The sequence below is a fragment of the Malus sylvestris genome, chromosome 17, assembly GCF_916048215.2.
Source record: "Malus sylvestris chromosome 17, drMalSylv7.2, whole genome shotgun sequence".
Classification (NCBI taxonomy): Eukaryota; Viridiplantae; Streptophyta; class Magnoliopsida; order Rosales; family Rosaceae; genus Malus; species Malus sylvestris.
Window position 1 is genome coordinate 5,429,640 of NC_062276.1, and position 20,729 is coordinate 5,450,368.

General features: G+C 38.3%; 3 protein-coding genes across 3 annotated transcripts; all 3 read right to left on the reverse strand.

Annotated features, from left to right (window-relative positions):
- Positions 1–9,115: 9,115 nt before the first annotated feature.
- Positions 9,116–12,046, reverse strand: LOC126609606 (uncharacterized). The gene is made up of 2 exons (XM_050277460.1): positions 11,812–12,046; positions 9,116–11,210 (listed from the first exon to the last, which is right to left on the reverse strand). Exon 2 carries the CDS (start codon positions 11,128–11,130, stop codon positions 10,228–10,230), a length of 903 nt encoding a protein of 300 aa, XP_050133417.1. The 5' UTR covers positions 11,131–11,210; positions 11,812–12,046; the 3' UTR covers positions 9,116–10,227.
- Positions 12,047–12,151: 105 nt separating this feature from the next.
- On the reverse strand, positions 12,152–14,721 carry LOC126609605 (amino acid transporter AVT6B-like). The gene is made up of 5 exons (XM_050277459.1): positions 14,259–14,721; positions 13,979–14,131; positions 13,668–13,871; positions 12,962–13,427; positions 12,152–12,553 (listed from the first exon to the last, which is right to left on the reverse strand). Exons 1-5 carry the CDS (start codon positions 14,659–14,661, stop codon positions 12,436–12,438), a joined length of 1,344 nt encoding a protein of 447 aa, XP_050133416.1. The 5' UTR covers positions 14,662–14,721; the 3' UTR covers positions 12,152–12,435.
- Positions 14,722–15,005: 284 nt separating this feature from the next.
- Positions 15,006–19,652, reverse strand: LOC126609603 (WPP domain-interacting tail-anchored protein 1-like). Its single transcript, XM_050277457.1, has 5 exons — positions 19,465–19,652; positions 17,593–18,191; positions 16,235–17,373; positions 15,847–16,020; positions 15,006–15,588 (listed from the first exon to the last, which is right to left on the reverse strand). The coding sequence occupies exons 1-5, from the start codon at positions 19,635–19,637 to the stop codon at positions 15,388–15,390; spliced, it is 2,286 nt and encodes a 761-aa protein (XP_050133414.1). The 5' UTR covers positions 19,638–19,652; the 3' UTR covers positions 15,006–15,387.
- Between the last annotated feature and the right edge of the window lie 1,077 nt (positions 19,653–20,729).

Consider the following 20,729-nt stretch of genomic DNA (forward strand, 5'->3'; position numbering starts at 1 on the left):
TCGTGTCGATGCATCAACCAACACCATAAAATATCTAAATGGTTCACAGGTTGGTTGGATAGGTCCACAAATATCCCCTTGAATCCTTTGAAGAAACTTAAGGGGGTTGTGAATAATCTTTGTAATTGAGGGTTGAGTATTCAACTTCCCTAAAGAACACACTTTGCATGGCAGGAATCCAACATAGGGAGGTAGCCGATGCCCACGAGATGTTTTGAGGATACGATGCATCATGTCACGTTCAGGATGTCCCAAACGATCATGCCAAAGCAGCAAAGTGCTCTGGAACTCAGACATATGGCTGGCCATATGGTGGGCTTCTATGCCACGAATGGTTGTTATGTACAACCCACTCGGGAGACGTTCCAACTTCTCGTGAATATGCTTCTAGTCATATTCGTACTAAGTGATACAAAGAAATTCAGAACCATTATCTTCAGTGGTTTCAACATGATATTGATTATCTCGAATATCTCTAAAACTCAGCAATGTTCTTCCAAAACGTGAAGAATATAGTGCCTTTTTAATGGTTAAGATTGTACCATTAGACAACATGATACGGGCCTTTCCGTATCATTCAATCAGGTTGGATGGGCCTGAAAGAGTTGTCAGAGGTGCTTTCTTGGGTATAAAGTTAATAAAATAGTGTCACTCACGCAAGATGGTGTACGTGGTAGCACTATCAGCCAGACAACTAACTTCCCCGCTAGACATACCTAGAAATAAATTGATTGAATTGGTCACATGCATAAATATAATTCCATTCATTCAATTAAGCAATTCAAGAAATAATATCCATCAAATAACAATCCATAATTCAAAACAAACCAAAACCAAACAAATTATTCCAAAGACTTGGAAAAATTGTTCAAAATTAAACCATAAACCTAGAAAAATAGGGGAGAGAGGCCGGCCACTCCTAGTGGGTTCGGCCATTAGGGGTAAACACCCTAAAAACATATCTAATTTATTCGTCCATAGGAGCTGACGCCTCCTGAAAATCCGATATCTTCATGGATGTAGTAGCATCTTCCAGATGATCCACATGTGCAAAGTTTGACTCAAAATGGGAATGATACTTGGCAATAGCCTCGAGGTTAGCTTGGCATACGCGTGACCAATGATCATTTGATCCATAGCGGTAGCACATGTCCATTTCAGTGGAAACCGATTGAGCAATAGCTTTTCCTTTGTATTTTAGGTTCGGGGCCTTAGAGGTAAGGGGTGGACGCTACTGGGTCACTCTTCCTCCCTTGGGTGGGCCCTGATTCTATGGACCGTGGGCCAATGGTGGAGCTTGCCACCCATTGCCATAGCCACGACGATTCTTTCATCGTTTGTGGCTACTAGAATTGGTCGCGTGGGCTTCAGGAGTGGCGTTCGAGCCAGTCAGTTGAGCTTGATGATTCTTCATTAAAAACTGGTTCTGCTTTTCAGCAAGAAGTAGTACGGAGATCAAATCCGAAAATTTGGTGAATTTTTGTGCCCTATATTATTGCTGCATGACAATATTGGTGGCATGGAAGGTCGAATAGGTCTTCTCCAAAAGATCTGATTCGGCTAGTTCCACTTTACAGAACTTCAATAGTGATCGGATTCTACAAACTTCAGAGTTGTATTCATTCACGGACTTAAAGTCTTAGAAGCAAAGATGCTGCCAGTCGTGTCTTGCTTTAGGCAAGTATATGTCTTTCTAGTGATCGAAACGGGCCGCCAAATAGTGCATGGGTCCTCCTCAGCGAGGTACTCGGTCTGCAGAGCATCATAATTGTGTCTTCGAATGAAGATCATTTCAGTAGCTTTCTGAGCTTCATCGACGTGTTTGTCGTCGATAGGTGCCTCGATGGTGGCTCTAATACCCTTTGCAGTAAGATAGAGCTTCACGTCTTGAACCCATTTCAGGTAGTTTCTTTCATAGACTTCCAGAGCGGTGAAATCGAGCTTGTTCAAGTTTGGCATGTCCCTAAAACGAATGGTACAACAAAAACGTGATTAGTCATATGGTAATCCATAGACATATATCGTAGAATATTCTGGTTTTATAGACATGTATTGGTTTAATTTATGCATGAAAACTACAGGTTTCATGTGGTAAGTTTTAAAGAAAACTTCAGGTTTCAAAGGTACTAAATATGAAACTACAGGTTCAATTTAGTTTTATGAACGATTAGTTCATAAAAGAAAGGTTCATGCAAGAAACATAGAATGCAATATGTTGATTTAAGTGTAGTGGATTAGAGTTTCTTCAGGAACTTAAGTATGAAAGCTTCGTTACTACGAAAGTATGTCAACGGTTCAAAGTATAAAAATAAATTATTGAATCGTTAATGTCCAAAAAGTGATATCCAGGTCAATAATTTTGGATTCATTATCAAATTAATAGATTGCAGGTTACTTTTAATTAATTCAATAGATCGGGACCAAGCATGGTCGATCGTGGAAGCAAAATAATGCCAAACATTAGCATTAGGTTGAAAAAGCATAGCCCAAAACAGGTTTGGGCTAGGGTGCCGAGAGTAGGGCAAAGCCCTAAGGGTAAATGGGCTCGGGTTTGGCTACAAAAGCAGCCCATATGTGGCTATAGGCCACGGGCCGAGACAGGTAAGCCTAGCAGCAGCAGCTGCTGGCTTTTGGGTCGAATAGGGGGCATGGGTCAGGGTCGGGGCAAGCCAAACCCAGCAGAAAAAGCTGTAGGCGAGTGGGCCGAGGCTTCATGGCATAGCCCAAAGGGCTAGGGACTCACGGGACATCGGGCCAAAAAACTGCAGGCTTTTGGTTGGGCTATGGGACTTCAGGCCCATTAGTTTAATCAGGCCAAAAGCCTTGAGATGTCTGGGTCAGTGCAGCAAGCCAAAAAGCTGTTGCCGTGTGGTCCATACGACTGGGCTTTAGGCCAGTAATGGTCTGATGGTGCCATTGTGGGTTGCGGCGGCGGTGCCGCATAGTGCCCAACGCAAAAATTTTCCCTTTTTTTTTTCCCAAAAGAATTAAGGTTTAAGAAAAACCCTAGAATTGCTTCTAATTTATTTATATGCTTTGACTCACAATTTCACATAGCAATTTAATTGCGTAATGCATGAAACATATATATATATATATATATATATATATATATATATATATATATATATATATATTGACAATTATATGAAAAATATACAATATATATATATATAGTAAGGAAAATATAAACATAGAAGGGTTTATGCATCATGGGGAATGTTTTCATGCTTCGTGGACGTTTCAAATATCTTCCTTTATTTTAAGCGTACCTGATTAGCAGAAAACAATTAAAAGCCTTTGAATTTTGTGGAAGATAGCCTCCTCCTACGATCCGTCAGTTCCTTAGATTCTAGCAAGAGCGTGCTGATAACATGTTGTAGGCTTATTTAACTGAGTTGTCTAAGGGATTAGAGAGAGAAGGGGCCGACGGTAGCAAGAGGGAGAAGAGAGATTTAATTGTGAGGTGTGTGTTGTATCACCCCCATTGTGCCTTTATTTATAGTAGTAGGATAGGTAAAAACCTTACCTTTTTAGGATTACAACTCTTAATAGGTAATCAACTCCAAATAGGAATATAAGAGATATTCCTAGATCTACTAGTATTTACATTATCACATTCATATTCTAAATATGATTGCAACACATACGATGAAAAGTAACAAAGTTACTAAGATTTGTAAAGTTTGTCGGAGCAAGATTATGAATCTATAAATATTAGTTTTCAAACTGCAATGTGGGTAACAAATTTGTATTACAAGAGTAACATTAAACAAACTGTTGGAGGATAAATTTTTCTATGCGACGGAAATATAGTCCGGTACACCAAGTATTATAATAAAAGTGGTTAATTTTTCAAATACTCAACCACTTATTTTATAAAATTTGGTATACTGAAACCCAGAAGAATCTCTGTGGTTGGAGATGCTTATCTTTTAAGAATATCAAACGGGTCCACACCGACAACAGCAGCCTCTGATTGGATTGCTCCTGACAGACTCCTGATTCTTATAACCCACACGTTTTAGGTTATCCGGAAGGAATGGAATGACTGATTGATGACTGACGACTGATGCTGCCTCCTTCCCCAACTGAAAGAAAAAAGAGAGAAGAAAAAACTGGAATTTCCATTTGGCAATTGGCAAATGGGTCACCGTTTAGTAGCTCTGTTGCTGTTAGCAACCATGGCGACGACCGTGTTGACCACAAGCCAAAGCATGGACAACGCCACCCCCACCGATACCGGCAGCCCATCCTCCACCTCGTGCGACGACGGCGGCCTCAACGACCCATCGTGCCTTACTGCCCGTGCCGACATGCTGGATGACGTGGACGAGGAGTCCATGATGGACTCAGAAATCGGCCGAAGAATGTTGGCCGGCGGTGACTCAGGTTTTACCGGAACTGCCTTAAAAAGTAAAGCAGACGCGTCGGAGTCGTGTGGCAAGCAAGCCCCCCCTTGCTACCCCCCGCCTAACCCACACCCACCTGTGCATTGTGATATCCATAATCGCGGCTGCGTCCGCAATTAGTGGATTGACTCCCAAGTACGACGTCGTCTCCTCGATCTCATTGCAAATCCAATAAGTTTCTCTGCACGTATGTAATGGAAAATTGACTTTGTTATTAGCAACTTAAATGTATGAAATTATATATCAAATCATGTATCATTTCCAGATTCAATTGCTTACTTATTAATTACTACTCCAGAAGAGCATATTAATATATCAATTAATTAATTAATTAGTTGTCAATTTTAGGATCCTAATTTCTATGTTATTTTGGAAAAATTTAGAAAAATAATCCAAATTTGGACCCCATAAAGAATAAGGGTGTGTTATCCACACACAATTTTTTACTTCATACACACTCTCTTAATTTGCGGCCGTCGGATCGACTAAATTAAAAAAAATTAAAGAACATAAATTAATAAGAGGTGTGAGAGAAGTAAAAAGGAATGTGTAAATAGCACAAATTATAACCAAAATTTGATATCAAAGTACTAATATACCCTTAAACACACCTTTATAATTTTGTATCAAATTAAAAACTCAGAAAATATGCCAAAATGGACGATTAAATCCGCTTTCTACTACAAGTTCAGAGATAGAAAACATACCGTAATCATGCAATGCATAAGAAAAATGCCAGCCTAAATCATCTTCTTTTTCATTCTAGCTAGATGCCCCATACTGGTAAATAAAACAAAACTTGCTAAATGTAAACGAGGTCTCAGCCATGAGTGTTCACAGCTTCCCAGACCAAGTTATTCGGGACTGGATTCTACAACTTCCCTGACCATTTTGAACAACAATAAAAACCTAACAGCAATTTCACAATAAAATAATGAACGATAAATCACTTTTGCTTATCACACACAAATCAAACCAAGAAAATCCCTGTGTCCACGGGTCATGCTTTTCTTTGGGAAAAAAACGAACCCACTAGGGATTGGGATAATTTCGATTTGGGTATTTGGATATATTTTCAAACTCTCTTCTTTTCTATCAGTTTTTATTTTACAGGTATATTAGTATTTTCATATGAACTTTTGGTTATAATTATCATAAACTTAAAATAGTGGCTATAATTTTATATAAAATCCAAATTTTATTTTTCCAAATTTCTCGTTATTTTGATACTTTTCCTTTTTCACATGCTTAATTTTGTAGCCATACAATTTCAGCGGTAAGCTTATCGGGGAAATTTAGAAAATAAATTTTATATATATGGTATTTGAGTACCAATGATTAATTAATTTATATGGTATTTCAAGAAGTGTCAATCTGCATTACTTTGGGTTCGACCTCGTCGATGCTTAGGTCATTCGAGGTGCTCGACAAGGATTGACCTTTGAAATGGTGGTCCAGGGTAGATCAAAGGTTGACAAGGACGTGAACATGAGAGTAGGGGAATTTGGTAAGTGTAGACTGGAAGGGCTTCGAGGAGCTCTTGAACTTTTTTCAAGCATCGTATCATCCTCAAGTGCTTTGCATGTACTCGATGGATGTCTGATTGGTGATCGGCGATGAATCGGAATTGATGGCCATCTTTTTATACTAATATTTCTTTTGCTAGCCTTGAGCTTGCAAGCAGTGCTTCATACTCTACCTCGTTGTTTGAGGCATTGAAATCCAAGCGAAAGTGACTGTTGAAGCATAGATCTGTCGGGGTGACCAATACAAGTCTTGCGCATGTCCCTTTATGTTAGAAGATCTATCTACATGCAAGCACCACACGTCATGCGGCCACTGCTTGGTTGAGATTGTCATTTTGGGGTCATTCGATTGGGTGTGCTTTGGCCACATGTTGGCCGACCAGTGTTGTATGAACATTTATTCCAGAAGGGGTGAACTCCGTTATGAAATCTTCCAGGGCTAAGCCTTAATGGCGGTTCGTGGCTGGTATGTGTTAAGCATAGTGAAGAACTCAAGAATATAGAAAACAGAGAGAGAAGAAATTAGAGAGAGAAGAGTTAAAGCTTGAGAGAGAAGATAGAAAGAAGATACACAGAAAATCATTGATATATATTCTTCAGTTTTCAATCTTACACATATATGCTTCTATATCTAGTTACAACAACCTTATCCTTCTATTACAACATTATTCATTACAACTAAGCCTAACAAGTGTAATTTATCCTTCCAATTACTGACACGTGGCCTAATCCTCATCATTCATTCTTCATACTCTAACATCCCCCCTTAAGCTCATGGTGGGATGAACCAAGCATGAGATTGGAGTAGTGAGTCTTGAATAAAGGAGAGCTAAGTCCCTTGGTAAGGATATCAGCGAACTGTTCAGAAGAAGGTACAAATTGAACCAAAAGCTTCTTTGCTGCAACTCTCTCTCGGACAAAATGGACATCTACTTCGATATGCTTAGTGCGCTGATGTTGAACCGGATTAAAGGATAGAGCAATAGCAGACATATTATCGCAGAACAAGACTGGAGTATCTTGAAGTTTGATCGTCAAGAAGTGAAGTATTTGTTGAATCCAATCCAACTCAGCAGTTGTAGAGGAAAGGGCCATGTATTCGGCCTCAGTAGAGGACCTGGATACGGTCTGCTGTTTCTTGGATGACCAGGATATTGGATTATTACCCAGAAACACAACCAAACCTGTGGTAGAGCGCCTGTCATTTGGGTTCCCTGCCCAGTCAGCATCACTGAAAGACTTTAAGACCATCTCTCCTTTGGTATAAGTAATCCCAGTAGATAAGGACCCCTTAAGATATCGTAAAATACGCTTAACTGCTGTGAAATGAGACCCCATAGGAGCCTGCATAAATTGAGAAACCTGATGAACAGAAAATGCAATATCCGGCCGTGTAAACACAAGATACTGCAGTGCCCCAACGATACTTCTATACAAAGAAGGATTATTATATGGCTGACCATCATCTTTAAGCAGTCTACTATAAGGAAGACAAGGAGTTGCAGCAGCTTTGGAGTCGAACATTTCTGTTTTCTTCAACAAGTCTTGGATATACTTCTCTTGAGATAAGAATAAACCAGCCTTGGTTTTAGTAATCTGAATTCCCAAGAAAAAGTGCAAAGATCCAAGATCTTTAATATCAAACTCCTTTCTCAAAGCAGAAATAACCTGTTGTATAGCATCAGTGGCACTACCAGTTATTATAATATCATCGACATACAAAAGCAATATCACAATTGAGCTGCCAACATGCTTCACAAACAGAGAATTATCTGAATAGGTATTACTGAACCCCAAGTGTGGTAGAAACTGAGTAAATCTGTCATTCCAAGCTCGGGGAGCTTGTTTTAATCCATAGAGCGATTTGTGTAACTTGCAAACCAATGAAGGGTACTTAACATCTTCAAAACCAGGTGGTTGCGACATATACACCTCTTCTTGTAATATGCCATGCAGAAAAACGTTCTTAACATCTAACTGCCTTAATTCCCAATCAAACTGAGAAGCCAGTGCAAGAACCAACCTTACAGTTGTTGGTTTGACAACAGGACTGAACGTCTCTCCATAATCAAGACCTTGTTCTTGACTAAAGCCATTTGCTACTAAACGAGCCTTGTGTCGTGCTATTGTCCCATCAGCATGTCTTTTAATCTTGAACACCCATTTACAACCCAACAAATTTTTCTGAGAAGGAAGATGAACCAAGGTCCAAGTCTTTTGAGAATGCAATGCCTCAATTTCCTCTTTCATAGCACCAAACCACATAGGAACCTTCAAAGCAGTTTTATAAGTTGTAGGTTCTGTTTGTGTAAAATCAACAGTAGGGTCACTGTGAAGGGGGCAATAAGAGCTTTCTTCTTAAAAATGCCACTTTTAGACCGAGTTTGCATAGGATGAAGATTCAGAGGTGGTATACTCATAACCACTTGCAAACTATCAGTACTAAATTCAGGGACCACTGCTGCAGGAGAATCTTGGGCAATAATTGACTGAGAGGCAGGTATAGGTGACGGTGGAGGAACATTTGTAATTGGTGAGGAAGATGGTTCAATAGTAGATACCAAAATATTCTGAAGGTTAGGGACCAAAGAAGGGGAAGTGACTGGAACATGTGATGTTTGTGAAGGTTATGATGTTGCAGTAAATGAAGCATAAGGAAAATCTAACTCATCAAATATGACATGCCTTGAGATATAGATTTTCTTATGACTTAGCTCATAACATATGTAACCCTTATAACAAGATGCATATCCCAAGAAGACACATTTCAAAGTCTTAGGTTGTAATTTGGTGGTGTTATACGGTTTTAAAAGAGGATAGCATGCACATCCGAATACTCTAAGGTGCTGGATATCAGGTATGGCAGAATGAAGACTTTCAAAAGGTGAATTATGATCAATAACAGAAGATGGCATTCGATTAATGAGGTAAGTAGCTGTTTGACAAGCATAAGACCAGAACTTGGATGGTAATTTGGCATTTTGCAGAAGTGTAATGGCAGTTTCAACAATATGTTTGTGTTTTCTCTCAGCTAAGCCATTTTGTTCTGGGGTATAAGGACAAGATTTTTGGTGAACAATACCATTTGTGGTGAGAAAAGATTGAAATGTGTGTCATATGTACTCTCCACCCCCATCACTCTGTAATATTTTGATCTTTGCAGAAAATTGAGTATACACAAACTGATGAAATGTAGCAAAGACATAATGAAGATTTGATTTATTGAGTAAGGTAAACATCCAGCAAAATCTGGTACATTCATCAACAAAAATGGCATAATACCTAAACCCATCAATGGATATACATGGTGCAGGTCCCCACAAATCACTATGGATGACTTCAAAAGGAATTACAGATCTAGTTGACACAGATTGAAAGGGAAGTTTAGCAAACTTTCCTTCCATACAACTTTGACAAACCATAGGAGATGTATCCTTTACAACTGACACTTTGGACTTATGGAGCATAAGAGAAACAATAGGGTTTGAGGGATGACCTAATCGGTTATGCCACAAGGTAGAAGTGACAAGTTTCCCAAGACAGGTAATGGCTTGATTTGCTGAGAACACTGGAGCAGAAGGAAGTGCAGCTAAAGAAGGAATGGGATAAAGTCCATTATTGCAGAGCCCCTTAAACAAGATTCTCCCGTTGGCCTTGTCCTGAATCCAAAAACAGTGAGCATAAAAAATTAGCCAGCAATTGTTGTCCAAACAAATCTTATGAACTGACAACAAATTATGAGACAGTTTAGGCACATAAAGAACTGAGTTTAATTTGATGGATTGAACTGGAGTTCTTAAGAGAGAATCGCCTATATGTGTAACATGCAAACCTTCCCCATTAGCAGTTTGCACAGTATCATGTTGAGGATATGGCGAAGCAAGAGACAAATTATTCAGATCATGTGTCATATGATTGGTGGCACCAGAATCTGTTAACCAAATTTGTTGAAGAACTCCAGTAGATGTAGAGGCAGAAACGGAAGGCATGGCATATGAAGTAGAGGCTGACATTTGATTAGGCATATGACTAGGGACCATATTCACTAGTGAAGAAGGCATCACAGGGTGAGACATCATTGCAGGAACATTATATGTAGGCTGAGAAGCCATCATAGCAGGATGTTGTACTCCAGAAAATGTAGTTTGCATTGCAGCCATGGGGGAAAAATTATTCTTAACCTTATTTCTATAGAAGCATGTCTTAGCAGTGTGATTACTCCTATCACATATCTGACAATTTTCAGAGACATCAGTACTTCGATAAGCACAATTAGCAGCAGTATGGCCTTACTGTGAACACAACTGACATATAATGGTAGAAGAAGATCCACCATCATGAAAATGTGAGGGACTACCAAGAATTCCAGGTGAAAAATCATGTATAACTGGTTTAGAGTATCTCTGACCTTGATTGTTATAGTGACTTTGACCTTGATTGTTGAAAGCCTTGCCTTTGCCTTTAAACTTGGATCGGTTTCCACCATTGTAAAAATTTGGCTGTCCAGAAAAACCATTATAACCAGAAGACTCATGAACTTTAGAATTTCCATGAAAACCAGAAGATGCAACAACATTATGGTCCATATCTGAATTCTTGACTACCATTGCAGAGAGAAATGGAGTGGTTAATGTATTTTCAATAAGGGTTTCCTCAGCAAGTAACTGAGCACGAAATTCCTTTAGAAAAATGACATTTTCTCGACCACGAATCACACATCGGAATATGTTGTATTCTGCAAGTAACCCATTTAAGGCCAAGATTACGATATCTTCGTTAGCAAACATGACTCCAGCAGCGGCAAGATAGTCTCGTGCTTCTTTGATGCGTTGAAGATATTGAGTAACTGAGTCTGCCCATTTCTTGATTGTTTGCAGATCAGACTTCAACTGAAAGATAGAGGTTTTACTGACTGTAGAAAATTGCTCCTGAAGACGAACCCATAAGTCTCTCGCACTGGAACTACCAATAGCACACGAGATTTCCATTGAAGACAAAGTAGCAGTAATGAGTTGCATCAATGCCCGATCATGCATCTTCCAGACCTTGTATGCATCAGACTCAATTCCTGATTCAGACCCACTAAAAGCAACTCCGGAATCACAAGAAGAATGGGACATGAATTGAGAAAGACAGGGATTGGTGCCATCAACAAAGTCCATAATACCATAGCCTTCGAGCATAAGCTTCATCTGAAAATGCCATTGAAGATAATTTGTATCGTCTAATTTGACTGTCACCGACGTCGAAACCGATGAAGAATACCAAGAAGCTGGTAAGAAATGCCCAGAAAAATCAGAAAGAAACCAGCCAAAGAAACTGTAAATCTTGATGAGAAGCGGAAGCAGACAGATCGCAGGATCGAAGAAGCTTAAATCTAAGCTATACGGGCGAGTGATACCATGTTAAGCATAGTGAAGAACTCAAGAATATAGAAAACAGAGAGAGAAGAAATTAGAGAGAGAAGAGTTAAAGCTTGAGAGAGAAGATAGAAAGAAGATACACAGAAAATCATTGATATATATTCTTCAGTTTTCAATCTTACACATATATGCTTCTATATCTAGTTACAACAACCTTATCCTTCTATTACAACATTATTCATTACAACTAAGCCTAACAACCTTTATAACTGCCTAGTGTAATCTATCCTTCCAATTACTGACACGTGACCTAATCCTCATCATTCATTCTTCATACTCTAACAGTATGTTGGTTTTGGGTTAAAAAAATTTGAAATTTCACAATGATTTTGATCCAAAACAATTGATCTTTAAACTAATACACACATGCAAATCGAACTTCCAAACCAATGGATCTTTAAACTCACTCTTTGGACTAAAAGGAAACGGAAGAGTGATAAGAAAAACTACCTCTTATAGCACTAATTTGATTTTGAAAAATCAAAGTTGATCAACCTTTGTGCAGGACCTTCTTTCCTCCGTGATCTTGTCGCGATCTCCCTCGCACCAAAGTGATGGTGCCTCTACTTTCTGACGCCTCCCAGAAATAAGTCTCATGGATGCTGAACAAGACAGAGGCTAGTACTCTCCTGCTATTATAGGGTTGGTAAGGATGATGGATGTTTTAAAAATAAAAATAAAAAACGTTATTATGTATACTAAGGGGTGAGGGAGCGGACTAAGTCTAACGAAGGGCTAGCAATGATATAGTTCGACAAATTCGACTTTGGCGAGAGTCGAACCTAAGACCTCTCACTTACAAGTGAAGAGAAATATTATTAGACCGTAGTACTAAGGGACAAGAATGATGGATGTTGAACATGTATATATGCATAAGGTTGTTTCTAAAGCAACCCTCACTCACCTCTCTCTCCTACATCCGGCCATAAGGCCTTTCAATCCCTTAATTGGGCTCCATCTAACTTTAAGTCACTTAAATGCTTTAATCCTTGATAAACATTGAATCTTCCACAAAGCAGAAATTAAACTTAATGTCTGTTGCATTATGCAAAGAAACCAAGTTCCTAAACCGTGTTATGACAACAAAGAGCTGAGATTGCTGTAAGTGGCCATCAGGTTTGCAAATACTGCAAGAAGGATCATGGAGACTGACACAATCTTGTCCCTTGTAGTTGCTATACAATGAGGATCCCTGAAACACACCAAAATCATCAAAGAAAATAATATTGAAAATATCAGCGTCTTACAATGTTTGTATCATATACACAAAAGAAATTGGTTACAAACTTTTAATTGAAAATAGAACTGGAGAGACACTAAGTTAATAATAAAGGAGCGCTAAACTGCGGTTTATCTATGAAGGAAATGAATTCTACACTCCCATTTCACCTTTTTCAGTCATTGGATGCATAAATTAAAATTTTAAGGAACATAACTGGCGGGAGAAATGCATAAGGTGAAACATGAGTGCAGAATTCACCTTCCTATCTACGGCTTATGGTGGGTTTAGTGTTTCCTCTGGTTCTGTTTTCAATTAAAAGTTTGTAACGCGTTCTAACTAAAGTGAGTTAACTCTAGTTCAAGAAAGAAAAAGACTCACTTGAGAGTGATGGAAGCAGGGAAAACAAATGCAAGTAATCCTCCCATGGTTGCACCAGTGAACTCAAAAGCTATCCAAATATTTGGTACGAATATTGCACCCACAAGGGCAACGAAGACAAGCCCTAAACTTTCCAACACAAATCTCTTCTTGTCTAATGCCAGAGGCCTTGCCGAGGGGAAAAGGAGGCCGTCCAAGTTGAGCCGGAGCGGTAAGAAAATGGTTGGGAATACTAGTATGACGTGCCCTGCGTAGCTGATTCGAATAATGTCGTTGAACAGCCAACTGTAGGGGATGCCAATGTCGGTGTCAAAGTTGGAAAGCAGGTCAGAATATGTTGATTCGCCAAAGAGAAGGAACCCAAAAATGCCTGTCATTACATAGACAACTGCACATAGGGCAAGTGAACCTCGAACAACTGCTTGCATTAGGGAAGGATCTTCAAGCTCGTTCTGAATTGTGTGTACTGCAAGTAATCAAATTTCGTATTTTCAGAAAGGCAAACCATTTCGCCACGCAGAGATTCTCTTTGTGTTTTGAGAAAATCTCATCAGTTAACAATTTTACCCAACTACAATGGATGCAAAGGACCTAAACCTTCACTTCTTTTTCCCTCGAAAGGGCGCAATTGCACACGAAAACAAGTTGTTGAATGTAAAGAAGCAGGGAATGCAATTGAATATAAAGAGATGATCATCTTGAATACCATTGTAGTGACAGATGTATGCGAAAACAACGACAGGGACTGCTGTGAAGAGGTTAAAGAATGATGCAGAATCAGTCACATTTGGAAACCATTTTGGAGTCTCGATGCTTCCATCCATTAGTTTGTAAGCTGTGACTCCAATGACAACAAGAAGAAACACAAGCGCCAATCCAACTGATATGATAGAGATATATCTTGCTGAATCTGCAGCCATAAGCACAAAGACATATCCCTAGCCAACTAAGTCTAAGCTGAAATTTCACAGGAAAACAGGAAATGTAATGTAGAAACAAATAGGACCTATTACCAACCAATACGCTCGAAGAACATCAATGGTAAAAATATGACAACAGTTACTGTGACAAGAACAAAGGTGCGGCTAGTCCACCAGTGAGCTCCAAACCACCCTTCCAAAATGCCGGTGTGGTGAGCCTCTTTTGAGTTTGATCCGGAAAGCACATCCTCTAGTTTTTAAAAGGAAACAAACACTATCAGAGCCGTCAAAGAAGAGAAGAGTTATTAGCGCTCCAAAATAGTCAGCGTGCACAGCTCGCTTTTTAATTTTATAGAAGCACAGGATAATACTCATACCAATTATGATCATGTACACAATAAGAGAGCCAGTGTTGTAGATAACAATGCAGATCTGAAGCACAACCTTCCCTATTCTTCCAAAGGCATCGCCCATGACATTTCCATAGGAACATGCAGACCCTGCCTTGCTGAATCTCAACAGCATCTCGATCGACGCCTGGATAACAAACGCAACTGTAACGATCAACACAATCCCGGGAACGAGCCCCAAGAGTTTCAGGGTTGCGGGCAGGCTCATGATGCCCGAGCCGACGATTGTGCATGACAGGTTGAACACCGAGCCATGAAAGGATGCTCCAGAAACCTTCTCGTGATCTTGTGTGCTTGATAACAAAGGAACTCGCTCATCGGCGCTTTCGATGTTGTGTTTTGACATGTTTTCTTGATCTCCATCAGTCATTTTCTAACGCTTCTGAGGCTAAAGAGCTTCAGGAAATATTTTTGTTACAATAAATACATTTAACTGAAATTATATGATATAACACATCACACTAACCAATCTCCGCTATTTCAGTTAAATGTATTTATATCATATAATTTTTCTTCTTCTTTGTTACAATCTGAAGACTCGGCCTTCGACATATTATAATCCTAACGCATTACGCCGCCCCTCCCTCGCCACTTGAACTAACCCTAACGGCTTGACGATAAAAACTCATACGTGAATGTCAGAAACAAAGACGTAATCTTAGTTAGATTTGCATCTATTGATCCTTTATTTATTTGTTTGTTTTAACAGCTCAGTAAAAAATTATAAGCGTTCAAAATTCATAAGAAGGGTAAAAAGTAAAAACTATCATCGAAGTTGTTTACTGTGTTTACATTCATTTATATAAGTAATTACCACCTAATTACCCAACAAGCTACAGAAAATGCTCTGGTCAATAGTGGTAACTTCCATCAACCTCTGGAAATCTCAATGATTTTGAGGATATATCTACTTCAGTAGAGCAAAAACTCGTCCCTTTTGAAGAGTACGACGATTAACGCTACCGGAGATTTTACAACTCAACAGCGGATATCAGCAAGTATCTTGCTATGTCTGGATAGCCGAAGGGCAGTCAGCATATAACTTCGGTTCAGAATATAAGCCTTCTTTTCCCCTTTTCTTTCTTCTGCAGCAACATCAAAATGGGCAGTCTTGTTGGAGAAAAAAATAAGCTCCGGCCGAAACCAGTAGAATGAACGTTGCTACGAATAAATGCTTAAAGCTTAGAACTCCGGCATCAATTCTCCTCAAGGTCTCGAACTCTGCTGTGGAAACAGTATGTTCCACTTCAGTCTCACAACTCCCACCAAGAGATGAATTATTCCGGGTCCTATCCAGCTGAAAAGTACAAATACGAAACCCATTTTACAAATGTAAATCTCAGTAGAAGACGCTACATGCAGAAGATGCGAAGAGAAGTAGTCGATAAAAAATGTGAACACTGAATATGAATTCAATTGCTTATCGAAAAATAAAAGCATTCATGTAGCATGAGAAATATAACATTGGAAAGAAATTAAGATTAATAACAAAAACGCTGATTTATTAACAAAGCAAGGTAAACATAAGTCAACCAGGGTTCATCATAGTACCGACCTTAGAATTGCTAGCAGACAACTCATCTTCTTTAGTTTCTCTCGTAACTGTAGCCATTTCATGCTTCGAGTCTTCACGATTTTCTCTATCATCATTTCCCACAACCACAGAACGAGAATTGTTTGTTTGCAACTTCAGTTTTAAAGTTTTATTCTCCGTAGTTAATGAAGAAATCTGCACATTCAATCACCAGCAGCTAAGGAGAACATCTAGGGTTGGAAAAACACATTGTTCACATTTTCAACTAAATACTAAATGTTAAATAATCAAAAGTAAAAAGAAATCAGGTGCCATGTCATTTGAAAGATACAAGAAAAAAGAGACATTTCCACTTCACAGTCAAAAACCAACCTTGAACTTGAAAAATAAATCAAATATAGGTGAATACCTGCTTATGAAGGCGCTCTCTCTCAAAAGCAAGTTGCATCAATAAGTTTGTAAGAACTTTGGACTGAATACCAATATCAGTCGCAGTAGCTATTTTTACTTCCTCGGCTTGATGTAAAGATGCCTCCAAGAATTCCAATCGACCCCTCAGAAAGCTTATTTCCTCATTTAAATCTGCATTGGATTCTGATAAAATTATACACTTGTCCTCCGTACTGTCGGCCCGATTTTCAGCTTTTAAAACCTTCTGCTTTAGATTTTCAATCACATTTTCCATGTCAGTGACTGTAGAATTCAACATGTTCTGTTTCTCCTGGCTAGCTTCAGCAGATGCCACTGCATGCTGTAACCGGATATCTGCTTCCCTTAACTTTCTCTCAAGTGAATCCACCGTCTCCAAGGCACTGCCAGCGCTTTTAAGAAGTCCGATCTCTTCATTAAGTTCCGTATTAGTCTCTGTTAACAATTTACTTTTGGCTTCTGCATTCTCGGCTCTGGCTTCAGCTTTATATATGTTCTCTTTAAGATCAGCAATAACATTTTCCAATTCACTGATTTCAACACTATGCTGCTCTTCAAGTGCGCCCACCTTTTCCCTCAAGGTAAAGGCCTCGGAATCAGCGATAATTAACTTATCTTCAGCTTCCTTCAAGCTGTCTTTTAAGCCGGCTGTCTGTTCTAGAAGGAAGCTATTTAGTTTTGCGTTGCTGCTTTCAAGCTTCCGCAAAGTATTTTCTTTGACTTCAGCCTGACAATCGAGTTTCGATCTTAGCTCAGCTTCTCGCTGAGCTGAACCATTTAAATTAAACTGGAGAACCTGGAGTCTACCCAATAGCTCTTTTGAAATACCCCTCAGAACCTCAGATGCATTATCTGCCTGTAACCACCTATCCAAAGCATCTGCCGCTTCCTCTTCCATGCAATATGCTTCTTGCTCCGAAGCATGCACCCTCAATTTCAGATCTTCTTCAATCTGTTTTGATTCGGTCAATTTCTTTTCAAGATCCATCTCTCTTGCCAAAGACTTCTCTAGCATCCTCAGTATATGTCTTTGCTGTTCTACGGATTGCATTTTTATCTTTACATTTGTGCTAGAAACTTTGCCATCCCTTAAATCAACCACTCCTTCGTTATTGTTCCCTGTCAATACGCAAAGCAAAGGAATGCAAACGAAAATAAACAGTTATACTCTAGAATATTTCACAACTTAAAGGACTTGTGCACTTACAAAAGTGGTTACAGACCTGCCTGGTGTATGCAATAAATTTCGGGCAACTCCATCACTCATAAACAAAGTAAGAATGAGAAAAACGTGTCCTGACAAGAAAATCAAGAACAGAATTAAGACATGTAGCTTACAGTTTTGTTCTCCGTCAGAACATGGAAATGCCCTCTGGAGATGCAAGGATTCCATCCTAATTTCATACACCTGATCTTGCAACTGCTTCAATGATTGTTCAGAGTCGTGCAGCTTTTCTTCTATTACCACGACAGTTTCTCCCAAGTATGTGTATGAAGATAGTATCCCTTGGGCACTGGTGATCTCTGTTTGAAGTATAGCCATGAGTTTATCCAATTCACTCAACTCTGAGTCTAAAATCCCAGATAAGAGAGTGAGTTCCAGAGCCTTCTCAAGATAATAAGCTGATGTCTGCTCTTTTGCGGAAGCAAAGGCTTCAAATTCGCTCTCCTTGGTTGCCACGTGCATCATAAGAACATTTAGATTAACTAACTTCTCAGATGCACATGCTAGATCTAGTTCCACTCGGGTCAAAACCTCACCAAGATGTCTTAATTCTCCAATAACCACACCATCAGATGAGACACTTCCGAGATTGCTAACTTTATTTGACTCCACTTCCAGGTCATCAATATTAACATCATTGACAGATACGCTTGCTTCATGACCAGCACCATAATCCATTTTAAGACCGCACTTGTTAAAGTGGTTCTGAAACCTGGATATCAAACAAAGAAAGAAAAAGACAGCTTCGGACGTAAATATGTAGAATTATCACCCAGAGGGAAGTTCAAATAAAAGATTCTTAACTTGCAAATAAATCAATAATGGCGAACATAAATTCACTCCTAGAATATAATTAAATTAAACTACTGTTATCTAGGAGCCACTTTTCTCCAGTAACAAGACAACCAACACAATGGAACGTAGAGTATCCAGTCCACGAACATGATCCTCTCAGTAGCAAAAATAGTTAATAACATATGAACCTACAAGGAAAGAAAGTCTTGCGATGAAAAAAATATTTTGAGGAGCTGCGGTTTAAAAAGTCTGAGACTTCAATTAACTTTACATGGTGGATTGAAAAAGGTAAACCTCCATACTTGGCATTGTTACTACCACATTATATAAGGAAGCTGTATCTTTATAGCGTCCATATTCAACTCCGATGTTTGATATTGATTCTCATTTCCATAAATATGTGCCCACCAACATGGAAGTTTGAATTTCAACTACAAAAGCATATAGTGTACAACATAGGGTCGGCCTTCATAAATTAAACTCTTTTCACCTTTTCATTTATTCATTCACTTCATTTGATTAGTTGAGCATATTTAGCCCATCATACGACAGAGTAGACAAAAGATCATGCATTTATTCTCACTGAATTTTTTTACCAATAAATAAACACGTAAAAGTGAACAACGGATCCGAAATCTACCCCCGATCAGAAAAGGAACTGTTCTTGAGCTATAATGGAATCTTCAAAATCCCAAATCAAGAATTTAAATACCCATTTGGAAACAATCATCAACAATGCTACACAGGCAAAGTTCAGTGATCATATTCAATCCTAACCACACATCAAATTTCAATCACTGTATTAGTAGGAAAAAAAAAAATTAAAAACTCATAAACTTCTTTGATTTATAATCTATTAAAAAAAAGAAAAAACTCTTGACAATTGCAGCTCTTGAGTTCTTGAAGGCAAACATCAAAACATACAAATACATGAGCAAACAGATCCTCTAGTTTCCAAACACACATTCAGAATCACATATTCTAAAAACCCATCTCATATATTCCAAAATATATACCAAATCTAGGCAATGGCAGGAAAAAGAAAAGCGCTTTATTGTCGAACCAGTTCCTCAGCAAAGCTATAAAAATAACCTTAAAACCCACAATAAGAACAATAGAAAAGCAGAAAACAGCTGCAGCAGAAGAAGAAGGTGACAATTTTTGGTATAGGATCAAAAGCAAGTTCGTACCTTTGGAAAAACTGTTCTGAGATTCTGTCGGACGGAGCTCGCGGAGGCACAACACAAACAGAAAACAATGAAAGAAAGAGAGAGAGAGAAAAAAAAAAAAACTGTTTCTTTGGGAAAACAGGTGGTGTGATGATGGACCTGGGATCTGCCGTCCATGTCTCCCACGTGGCCATTAGCTTAACACCAAAACCAAATACAGTGATAAAGCAGATTACGAGATTTCTTTAAAATTAAAAACGAGAGGTTTGGGGTTCGAAACTCGCTACTAGTGTGGAAGCCAAATTTGTGACCAATGGGAGGCTGAAATGCTTTGTGAGTTTACCCAGCCCTTCGAAGGGATAGATAATGTGTTTAGCCACCAATTGTCATCTTTTTTAAAATAAAATAAAAAGATTAATTTAAAAATAAAAACGTATTTAAATTATTATTTAACACATTTTCTTTATCAAGAAGGTTAAAAGACGGTTTAATTTATATAACAAAATAAAATCATTAGAAATAATGTAATTTTGCACAAACTAAATTTTACTATTTTATTGTTCCCTCACCTACGTATCTTTATGATTAGGTTAAAAGACAATTTAATTTATATAACAAAATAAAATCATTAGAAATAAAGTAATTTTGCGAAAACTAAATTTTACTATTTTATTGTTCCCTCACTTACATGTCTTTATATCAATTTTTTTTTGTTTAACAAATAGTATTATCTACACTAAAAGAGTGGAGGAATCATCTAAGCCTCACACTGAACTTGGACATAATAATGCGGTTTAAATTCCTTTTTGGAGAGAATTCAATTTTAGACTTCTCACTTAAGGGTTATGATCTACTGTCGTTTATATTTCGTTGCAATTTCTCTCTCACATATATTTAAAAACAAAAACAAAAAGGAAAAACTTCACAAACAAAAATATATGAGCTTAGGATAGTTAATTATAATTTCATGTCAGACTCCAAGTCATGTAATCTCTACTAATTAATGAAATCCTTTTTGTCAACCAAAAGAGAGTGAAAAGACAAATTCGTCTTCTATCACACAAAAAAATGATGGGCAATAATATAATTTCACATGTCTAAATTTTACTATTTTTTATTGAAACCTCACATACAGACGATGTTAAAATACCTCTAAAAAATTTAAAAAAAAAACCTCCCACTCCCCCTCACATTCTCTCTCTCTCTCTCTCTCTCTCTCCCTCTCTCCTTCTCATTTTCTAAAAATATGTGTTCATACACACAAAGTATGTAGGCAAATACTAATA